We start from the raw sequence: 12,169 nt of genomic DNA, 5'->3' as shown, positions 1-12,169 counted from the left end.
GTATTATATACCCTTCCCCTTTCTTCCCCAATCCTTCTATCCCAGGGGACTTAGGAGAAGAGAAAGGACATATAGTACTAGAAATATGAGCTACCCTGCTTACCTTTCTCCTTCACTATCAAGTTTGTACCCACTCTGCCCAGATGCTGAACTTTTTTAAGAAAGCACCAAGTTTATGGAAGAAATGGTTTGTAGATACTGCTCTTATGCCATCTATATAATTGCCTTTCCTTTGAGTTAATTTTGCTAAACTTAATAGAGGTTATTTTTGAGCTCTGGTGTTAGGAGTATAGACTCACAAAATACCTTAGAACCTAGAGGTACTAACTCATCCTGAGGACTCAACCCTAAAAGCCTATGAATACCTCAGAAGAGGTGCTGTACATATATTGTCTCATTCGAATTTCTTGTGGTAGAAATGACTAAAATTGTCTAAGATCTATTTTGCATATACCTATTTATATATGTGTTCTCTCCCCTCTTAGAAAGTAAGCTCTTTGAGGATGGATTGTTTTTGTCCTTCTTTGTATTTAGCACTTAGCACAAAGCCTAGAATAAGTACTTAAGCACAATGAATAGAGTACTGACCATGGAGTCAGGAGAACAGGAATTTGAATCCATCCTCAGACAATATTTACTAGTTGTGTGACCTTGGGCAAGTCACTTAACCCTGATTACCTCTCATTAAGGGACATCACCAGTTGTCCTGATTTATATCTGGCCTCTGGATCCAAGGTAGCTCTGGAGGTGAAAGTGAGGTAGGTGACTTAGCACAATACCTTCTCACTCAAATCCAATTCATCCTCATCATCATAATCTCCTAGGAACCATCACAGAATCTCAAGAGTTGCAAGGTCGTAAGGGATCTCTGAGAATATCTAGTTGAATTCAGATCTAAAATAGTTGTTTGTATTATAATAAACATTAAGTAGTCATTCAGTTTTTACAAAAACAATTGTTTTTCAGACATTGAATTTCAATGTTCAAACATATTTGATGCTATCTTGGCAAAGATACCAGAATGATATTTCCTTTTCCAGCTCATTTTATAGATAAGGAAACTGAGGCAAACAGGACTAAATGATTTGCCCAGGGTCACATAACTAGTGAGTATCTAAAGGTTAAATTTTAACTTGGGTCTTCCTTATTCTAGGTCTGGCACTTTATCCTCTGCATCACTTAACTGCTCAAAATAAAATGATTATATGGTGATTTAAAATTTGCAAACTTCACAAATATTATTTGAGTTTAACCTTACAAAAACTTGAGAAGTAGATACTATGAATATCCTCATTTTGAGTATGAGAAAAATGAATCAGAAAAGTTCAAAGACATGCCCAGGGTCATATAGTTAATAAAAATCAGAAGCTAAATTTAAACCCAGGTCTTTCTGACCCTACCACTCTATACACTGTCCCACCTAGTTGCCATCTTCATTAAAGGAGAACTTACTACCTTTCAATACAGTCCTTTCCAATGTTTAATAACTTTAATAGATAAAAACTACCTCCCCCCCTGCTTATATCAAGCCAGATTTGGTTCCCTTTCTTTAATCTGAACTACCCTAGGACAAATCTAATCCCTTGGAATCTAAGCATTTTGGGTGATAAGTTCTTCAAATTCTTAGAGATAGCTTTCATTTCCTCCATAAGTGTATTCTTCTCCGTTCCAACTTTTACTGATGGGGCAGGCCATCCAGATCAGCTGAAACAACAATTAGTTCTGAGGGAAAATATAGGGGATAGCATGTGCCAAGAGAGTCAGACCACTGCCAATCTTTTAAATAGCATTTCCCCTAAGATCTTATGGGAGATAACCCAGGATGCTGTGCCAAAAAGACTTAACAATAGTGACCCCGTTCATTTGCTGGGATACCAGTCTAGCCCTCAAAGTCATCATCCAAAGGAGCAATCCCCTTGTTCTTGCTATCAACACCAATCACCAAACAACTGACAGAGATAAAGGCATGAAGTGCCCTCAGAGCACCTTTGCTTCTACTCTAGTCCCTGAAGAAATCATAAATAGAAATAACTCCAATAGACAAAAGACTGCACAAATGACATTTGCAGTTTCAGTAGCCACCTACCCTTTAAACCCATTCTCAGCTTCCATAAGCTACCAAAGATCCTGAAAATAAAGTTCTCACCATTAAAGTCCTTGGCCTTGTCACATGGTTCAAATATCATAAATGAATACTATTTATCATTCAAGATGACATTAAGGAAAATATATTACCATTAGCTTTGTTCTTATACTCTGAGGACCACTGGAATTGGTCCCTTGACATGCTGCTAAAACAGCCTCCATTTATTTTTCTCATCCTAATAAAATATAGTCTCCTTATGGGCAGGAACCATCTTGCTTTTCTATCTCTATTGATTTGAATATAGTAGTACTAAATATGTCATTCATTCATTTCTTCTTTAGACACAAAATCCCATACACCTTAAACTGTTGCTCACATAGCAGAGATTTGAAGTTTTTCAAATTTATAGCTTTCCTCTTCTATAGACTCTGTCCTTCTCAAGTGAAGAACCTAGAACTAAGCACAAAACTTCTGAGATGATCTAGCTAAGACAGATTACCATGGGACTATTTCTTCCTTTTATCATATTCTATGTTGATAGTTGAAATTGGGAAATTGTGATAATGACTCACATTTATACAGTGCATTGAAGTTTACAAATGACTGTCTTCCCTGGAACTAAAGCATTGCTCTTCTTTGAGAAAATCTGTTTCCCTTAATTTTCTAGTTTATCACAATTCAGAAAACCTGGGAAACGTATAACATCTGGATATTTGTCTAGTGAAAGATTCCAGCAACAGCTGTAGCAGTGTCACTAATTTTGCCTACAATACCAAGACATTCCAAATTCTGGAAATGTTGAACTAGCTCCAAGGCATCCCATTAGCTGTCAGTCAAATAGGAGTTCCATTGGTTTTATATGCACACACACACACATACACACACACACACACACATATGTAGGTTTTTATATAAGTGCATATGTATAATATTATTCTTTTCTCTGGGTATAATACACACATGTATGTATATATATGTGCACACATATTTGTAAGTATATTAGATATTATATATGTATCATATGTATTATATATACATAAATATACACTGTGTGTAAATAAAATATATTTTATATAAATTATGCATTATTTATATATACATATACACAGCTAAATATACACTATGTATAAATAGTATATATTACATATGCACACAAATATATGTATATACACATATACATACATACACAACTTTCAAAGAAAAGAAGTGGGAACCAAATTTAGGCTTGATGGAAAGAAAAACTTCATATCTATTAGAGCAATTCAACACTGAAAAGGACTGTTTTGGGAGGTTAAGAGTTTACCCTTTACTAGAGTATTGAGTTTACTATCCTAGGTAGTAAACTCAATAGAATGCTGGTCCCAGAGTAAAGAAGATATGGATTTAAAGTCTAGCCTCTGTCATTTACAAGCTGTGTAACCCTGGGGAAGTCACTTAACTTTTCTGGTTCAGTGTCTTCATCAGCAAAATGATGATAATTATAGCACCCATTTCCTAGGGTTGTTATGAAGATATGCTCAAATAATATTTGTGAAGTCTCTGTAAACCTGAAGCACCAAAAAAATACTAGCTCTTATATAAATAACTATACACACATACAGATGATGAAAGCAATCTTAGACATAAAATTATAACCACTTAAAAGTCAAGGGCACATCCAAATACAAATAGAGAAACATTGGTCATAAAACCATATCATGATCACTATTTTTCCTGATAATTTATAACCCTGACATCCACTAATCCAAAACCAACCAACCAAACAAAAAGACAAAGAAACCAAAAATAAAAAGAAAGATTAAACCCTACAATATAAATCTAGGTCTTTAAAGGAAGTATTTTTACTCCAAATAGAGAACTTGAGATGCATCTTGAGCTGGCTATTTACTGAAGGTTATCATCCCCTTTGTTATTCTTTTTATATGAAAAGAAATTTGAAAAAAAAGTTTCTTTTAGTAACAACCAAAGTAGTAGAAAGTGCACTGGATTTTAAATCAAATAAACTGAGTTCTAATTATAACTTCATGATTTCTTAGATATGTTACTATAGACGAGTCACAATTTAGACTGCTTCCTCATCTGTAAAAGGATAATAATAGGGCATTTCCTGCCTATACCATAAGATTAAGAGAAAAACAAATTGTAAAGTTCCATCTAATTCGTATTATTATGTGACATATGGGTTAGATCTATGCCTTCAGTTATGATAGGAAACTCCCAGATGAAGAAATTCCTTCCACCACTTTCTGTGTAGCTTGGTTAAATGACCTCCCAACCTTGGAAACTCAGACATAGATGAGATTAGAATTCAACAAAAGAACAGCTCTCAGTTCACAATATAACACATTCCTATGCACATTGATGCATAGGAAGAAATTGTGATTTTGCCATCTTCTCCTACCAAGGTCTCAAATTGTATATGGTGTTGTAAATATGTGAGTAATTTGCCTGAGGCAAAAAATATTGTTAAATAACTTGCTCTGTATCTTATAAACAGAAAGTTTCAAAAATGAAAATTTGAATCCAACTCTGCTCTATGCCTAGCACTAAATATACACTGAAGCCAGTTTCTGTCAGATTTTCAGTTTCAACCTTAACACATTAGAAATTGGCAAACACCACAATCAGGGTTTATGTTACTGTGTCCTTGATTGTGTAGACTTAAGACAGTGATGAATAAAATATTTATATTTCAAATTAAACCCTTAAATTGTTATAAGTTTTTGGAGAGCTGGATATTAAACATTTACCAGCATAGCTTTGACTAGTTCTCTATCCACAATAGCACACTACTTCTGCATGAGTAGAATATATGATTAATGATTTTAATCTCTCTCTCTCTCTCTCTCACACACACTCACACACACACACACACACACACACACACACACAAATACAAACAAACACACATGCATCTCATCTCAGCGGCTAGGTAGCACAGGGAGAGTGTGGGACATCAGATTATGGTCCTCTAGATATGTGATTCTGGGAGAATCAAACATGACTGAAACAACTGAATAATAACCCATTTCATATACATATACATATATATATATATGTGTGTGTGTGTGTATGTATATCTGCATATGCAAATATATGGTTTAATATATATACAATTTAATGTAAATGTATGCATATATGTATGTGTCTTTCTGTCTATTTTTCTATCTAAAACCTCATTTCAAAATTTTTACTTGTACTTTATTATTCTCAGATTAAGTATTATTCTCAGATAAAGTATAAATTCTCAGATAAAGTATAAATAAAATAGTTCACAATGTGACTCCAATCAAACTGCAATCTTATAGAATTTTATACTTGCTTCCACTTTACCTGCCAGTCAAACAAGATCATTTGCTGTTCTAGCAACTAGATATTTCATGACCCACCCCATGCATCCAAATAGTTCTTTTTCCTAGACCCTCACTATACTCTCCTTATTTCCACTTTCCAAAATCTTTCCCATCCTGCCAGATTTAGCTCAGATTCTACTTCCTCCTTGAAGGTTTCCCTGATATTCATTCCCCTTCTTCTCTTCCTCCATTGGTGTTCTTTCCTTTAAAAAAAAATTCTGGTGCTCTCTATATGATCTCCCCATGACCTCTTTCTGCCTTTCTGCTCCATTCACTTCATATTTGTCTATGTTCATGTTATATTCTTTGAGTAGAATGTAAGCCCCAGGAAGGCAGGGGCTAGTGTCTTTTTGTCTTTCTATCATTATTTAGTAGAATGATTTGAACATAATAACATTAACATTGTTGAATTTAAATGAATAACAAAAATATGCAATTAAAAAAAACTGTCCAAAGTTTATTATGAACCAGGAGTCATTGTAGTGCTAGAAATATGGGGTCAGAAGACTAGGATGTCAATCATGGATTTGCTTTTCTACTACCATTGTGACCTTGATCAGGTCATTTAGTTTTTCATAGTGCTTCAGTTTTCTCATGTATAAAAGAAGGAAGTTGAAGTAGCAAACATAAACCTCAGTGTGGTATAGTGAAGAGAGTGCTAGGTTTACTGTATCTTTTGACATTTATGAGAAATGGAACCATGAAAAGGTGCTTACTTATTTTTGAGTCTCAACTCTGTCTCTAAAATAGTGTTAAATATATCCACCTCACAGAATTTTATGGTGAAACTTAAATTTTATTTATATATATATATATATATATGTGTGTGTGTGTGTGTGTGTGTGTGTGTGTGTGTATAGTCCCACACAGTACACATATAAGCACACATCATATATGCACATGTGCATATGTTTGTGTTCAAATATACAAATAACACACATATACACACACATGTATATGTATATACACTCACACAGACTCTTTGTAAGACTTAAAGGAATGTAGTTAGTTTTTGGTTATTTCTAATCCAATAATTCTTTAAAAAAGGATACACAGCCTTCATGAAAGTTTGATAGATTTTCAAATGTATTCAAAACAGCATAAATAGCCTACTCTACTTAGCCACAAGTGGAAATAGAGACTTAGTCAGGTTAATAGCATTTATAGGTTAGATGAGTAGTAGAACTTTACCATTTTTCAACTGTGAGAAAGAATCACTTTAGATATTTCTCAGTATATCTTATTAATGGGTCCTTGGTTCTAATCACAGGCAAAAATGAAAGAGATGGCTCACAAGTTGTGGTTCTCAATTATTCACAATTCATTATCTCTTCCTTATTGAACCTTTTTTGAGTCATCTTAATAAAGGTAGAGTGATTTAGCCCAGGGAAGAGAAGACTCAGGGTTTATGTAATCATTCTTCTTTCAGTGTTTCATATAGAAATTTTCATATCAAAAATGGTTCCATAGAGTATCAGAGCAGCACTAATAGATGGGAGTTGTAGAGAAGCAGTTTATTAATATAGAAGGGAAAAACTTCCTAAAAATTGGAGCTATCTAGAAATGTAATGGGCTACTTTAAAAGCTACATTAATTTTTTGTAGTACCTGACAAAGCACTTTTATATATACTTTGCATATACTATCATACACTTTCCTTATAACATCATGAGATAAGTAGTATGAGTGTTAAGTTCCAATTTTATTGATGAAGAAACTGAGGCTTAAAGAGATTGATTTGCTCAGCTACATAACAAGCAAGTAGCACAGCTCAACTCTGAACATAGGTCTTTTGATTCCAATTATAATAATTTGTCCGTTGTGCCATGATAGCAAATAGAAACAGAGACTAGGAGAACCATGAGTTGAAAATGATGTAAAAGAATTTCATGCTCAAAGTCCAGCTTCAACTGGGTGATCTCTAACTCTTAAGAGTTTTTTAAACTCTTTTAAACTCTTAAGGGTCTGTACTTGGTTCAGAAGGTCATTATAATTCAGCCATGGAAGGTCAGGTAAATATATTATCTAATATAAACTGGGAGTGAAAACTGATTAATTAAAAGAAGTAATTTAGTAGAATAAGGAAGCACAGCTTTAAAAGAAAAACAAAATTCCTGTGTAATACTGGTGACATAGTTGATCTTGATTACCACCTAATTATTGAAACCTAGTGAATAAACCTTGTTATGTTTCTGATTTGAGGTTGGATTTCAATCTGAGTTCATGCTGAGAAAAGCTTTTAATTCATCATCAGAGCAATGTGCCATGTTAAAGATTTTGAAACCAAAAAAACAGAAACAAGGCAAGCCCATTGCTAGAGTGGTTTCATGAGCCATTTTTATTTAAAGCATCATCTAGAATGATGTTAACATGTTTCAAAAACATAAAATATAGTTAATGTGATTATTGTTAATACACAGCATTTCAAACTTGCAAATATAGGGCCTTTCTTCAAAACACTGCAAAGAAATCCACTTACTTCTAAACCTTTTGCTGTTGTTGCTTTTTGTTGTTGTTGTTGTTAAATATATATTTGTTAGAGGGTATGGAAGACTGTCTCTAAACCATACCATCTGTCCTGTGTTTCTCCTCTTCTCCCTTTCTTTCTAAAGATAAAGTAATCATGTTGTTTCTCAGCTCCTTCTGAGGAAAGATTGTTTCCATTTTTTTTTTAGTTTTGTTTTGTATCCCTGGGACTTGGCATAAAGTAGATGCTTAATACTGATTGATTAATTATATTTCCCTTTCCTAGGAAAGTGCTTTCCTGCCCCAAAGATATCCTGAAAGGCCATTCTGGGAAATATCACAATGTATCCAGAGAGGCAATATCTCATTAAGAATAGCTATTAAAATCCATATATCCTCATAGTGTCTCACAATGGTTATTTTAAATGCATCATTTTGCAAAATTGAATTGAAAAAAGTTACCAACACGGTTTAGTTATTGGCTCCAGTTTTTAAATTCTGTCATTGCCAGTCCGTTTATCCTCACACCACCTGGATTTCATTTCCCACCTTTTGAAAATGTAAACAGAAGCATCAGACAATCTGACAATTCTGCTGACGGCTAGCAGCACACATGGTATCAGATACAAATATTTATGTTGCAAGCATTACATGGTTCCAATAACCCAAATATTTGAAAATGGATTTGGATATATTGTAGAAGATATGGGAAAATTGCTAATTTCATATATATATATATATATATATATATATATGCTCTTCTTCGGATGGCAAAGAATTGGAAATTGAGGAGATTTCCATCAACTGGGGAATGACTGAACAAGCTGTATATGATTGTGATGGAATACTCTTGTGCTTTAAGAAATGATGAGCAACATTCCATCAGTGCAACAATTGGGAACAATTTTGGGCTATCTGCAAAGGAGAGTGCCATCTGTATCCAGATAAAGAGCCATGAAGTTTGAACAAAGTTCAAGGACTATTCCCTTTAATTTAGGGGGAAAAACAGATATCTTGTCTGTATATGTCTGATCTTGTTATCTCTTAGACTTTTTGTCTCTTCCTTAAGGATATGATTTCTCTCTCATCACACTCAATTTGGATCAATGCACAACATGGAAACAAAGTAAAGACTGATAGCTTGCTTTCTGTGGGGGGGTAGGGGGTGGGGGGAAGGAAGTAAGATTGGGGGGGAAATTGTAAAACTCAAATAAAAAAAAAGAAATTATGAGCAAGGGGCAGCTAGGTGGTGCAGTGGATAGAATGCCCAACCTAGAGTCAGGAGGACCTGAGTCCAAATCCATCTCAGACACTTAATAATTGCCTAGATATGTGACCTTGGGTAAGTCACTTAACCCCACTGCCTTAAATAAATAAAATTTAAAAAAAAAGAAATTATGAGCAGACAGATTTCAGAAAATCCTGGACTTACATGACTGATAAAAGTGAAATGAGCAGAACTAAGAGAACATTGTACATAGTAACAACAATGTTGAATGATGATCTACTATGAATAACTTAGCTATTCTCAGCAATACAATGATCCAAGACTATTCTTTAGGATTTGTGATGAAACGTACTGTCCATCTCCAGACAAAGAACTGGTAGAGCCTGAATGTAGATCAAAGATAATTTTTCTTTAGCTCCTTTCTTTTTCTTTTTTTTTTGTTTCTTTTCTTTCACAGAATGACTTACATGCAAATGAATTTTGTATGACTACATAAGTTTAACTCATGTCAAATTCTTTGCCTTCTCAATGAGAGAAAAGAAGGGGAGAGAGGGAGAGAATCTGGAGCTAAAAGTCTAAAAAAAGATTTAAATTGTTTTACATGTAGTTGGGAAAAATAAATATCAAATAAGAGTTAAAAAAAAAGAGAATAGATTGGATAAAAGGAAAAGTACCTTACAGAATTTGGAAACCATAAAATTATTTTTGGAGAGAGCTAGAAACTATAGCTAATTTACGAGCCATTTATCTTGTGGGAAAAGCCAAACTTACAATTCCAGAAATCATAAATACCCCATTTAGATTGGATATTTAGTAAGAATCAAAACATTTTTAAACTTGGTGCATTTTTCTCTTCTTGAATGGCAATGGATTAACTTACAAGAACATATAGCTTAAAACAAATCTCCAAGGTGTAGGCTAGTAATGGTAGCACATGCTTGTAGCCTCTGCTTATTGGGAGGCTAAAAGTGGTGAACTGAATGATTTAAAGAATTCTGATGTTCAGGAAAAATCCAGGTTTATCCAGGAAGGATGAACCAGCCCCAATTGGTGATGAAGTAGGTCAAAATTCCAGATCAATCAGCAATGGTTATTTGTGGTAGCTGAATTTATAGCCTGGGCTAAAAGAGTCTAAGGAGAGCTAATCTCAAAAAAAAAATCGTGTATATATGTGTATGTTATAGGTGTCACCATCCCTTTATGGAAGGTGAGGAATGAGCTATGTGATGAATTCAGGGTCCTTTCCTGGCATAGTTCATGAAGTAATTCCATGAATACCTAGAATAACATACAAACTCTGCATGGTTAAACAGAATAAATAAATAAATAAATAAGTAAGTAAATAAATGAATAAATAAATAAATAAATGAATAAATCTAAACACAGAAGAAGACGTATTTTAGTATCCAGTTACACACATCCTTTAATTCCTGGTATAATTTGAGTAATTCACTGACAATTCCCTAAGGATTCATTAGACTGACAATGACATGACAAAAATCCCAAGTATTGAAGAGGAAAGAATCTCTTTCTAATTACATCAGGACCTCAATCAAATTGGGAAGTAGGTCTGGCAGAGAGATTAGTGAATACTGATGTGTCAATAGGCAAAAGAAGAGGGGAGAAGCAAAGAAAATAAATGAATCCTGATACTAAATGAATCCCATCCCCCCAAAAAACACAAAAAAAAACCCAAAACTGCCTTTCATTACACACTTCATTTCTTTGCATGAGAAGTCCTTTAAAACATTCTTAAATTCACAAGTAGTTATAAATAAAGTTCAAGTCAACTTTCCATGTGTAATTCCCCCCCACACCCCAAGCTTTATTATTGACTCATCACCAGAAGGAAGTTAAATACAAATATAATGGTAAAGAAAAATGCTAACATAAGAAGTTTGGAATAATGCAAAGAGCCATAACTACTGAGATTATTGGTGTATAAATTAAGAATCTGGTCACCATCTCTGAGGCCAATTTTGGTGTAGGTACCACAAAACAGAGCTAAGCATTTCTGTAAAAGAGGCAACATTCTTAGGCAGTAAGATTTCTCTAGGAAGATTAATTATTGATTTTTAAAAATAAATCATCTAGGGTCATTTTTGTTTGTTTTTAATCCTATGATGCTTAAGGTCTGAATTTTCTATTATTTCCCTTCCTCTATCTTCCACTATATATATAAAATCTTTAAGCTGATCATTGAGAAAGAAGTCATTGAGGATCCAGGCAAACACATTTCAGAGGGCAGTCTGTTTTCCCAATGTGCTTTGCAAGTAATGTAGTATACTATTTCCAGACCTTTGGAAAGCAGCAAGGGACAAGACCTTGGGCAATCTCCAAGAGGTACAAGGTAATTAGAAGGAAGAAGGCTGCAATAGCTGGTGAGAAAAGCAATAATGTACAATTTGCACCTAATATAAATTTGTTGACATTCTGTCTGAAGCCTATGGAATTCCAAAGAGGAAAGAGACTATTCTGTTAAAAGGGCATGAAGAACATCATAGTAACCAGCATTACATCATCCTTAATTTAAAATACCGAACATGACAATATTCTTTACCTTTCTGCCACCAGTGTTGATGCGTAGTGGTGTTAGGAAAGGGTCAAAGATCATATGACTGGTTTCTATGTTGACCGGCGACTGTCGTTTTCCAACAGAGCAAAGATTCCAAGCCGAGTTGACCAATCCCCAGAAGGAAGGAACTATAAAGATAAACGGGAGCAATGAAGAGTTAGAGGGGGAATGAAGTCTGAGGAAAGAGAAAAGAACATATCTGGAACACAAACTGCAGAATCAGCTTTCGCAAATAGATAAAGCACACATTGTATTACAAAGATGACTGCAACAGTGTCAATACTATCTGGTCATCTCAGTGATAGCACCAATAAATTCCTTACCTGATCTACAAAACTCAAGATAAGAGACAACTTAGATGAGCAGAGAGAAAATCTTATTGTAATTTGTAAATATTTATTATTCAGCATAAGTGGAATTCTTGTCAATAGGAATTTTAAGCAAATATTATAAGATTTGAGA

The 12,169-nt window shown here is 34.1% G+C and overlaps 1 protein-coding gene across 1 annotated transcript in view; it reads right to left on the bottom strand.

Annotated features, from left to right (window-relative positions):
• The window catches only part of CA10 (carbonic anhydrase 10), a 668,840-nt gene that overhangs the window by 376,989 nt on the left and 279,682 nt on the right, over positions 1 to 12,169 (bottom strand). Inside the window, exon 4 of the mRNA XM_074223688.1 lies at positions 11,693 to 11,835. Within this exon, the coding sequence (XP_074079789.1) occupies positions 11,693 to 11,835 (143 nt within the window). The remainder of the gene's footprint in view (positions 1 to 11,692; positions 11,836 to 12,169) is intronic.

Source organism: Macrotis lagotis, chromosome 2 (genome assembly GCF_037893015.1).
Source record: "Macrotis lagotis isolate mMagLag1 chromosome 2, bilby.v1.9.chrom.fasta, whole genome shotgun sequence".
Lineage (NCBI taxonomy): Eukaryota > Metazoa > Chordata > Mammalia > Peramelemorphia > Peramelidae > Macrotis > Macrotis lagotis.
The sequence above is the reverse complement of the archived record's forward strand: the minus strand, read 5'-3'. Positions and strand labels throughout refer to the sequence as shown.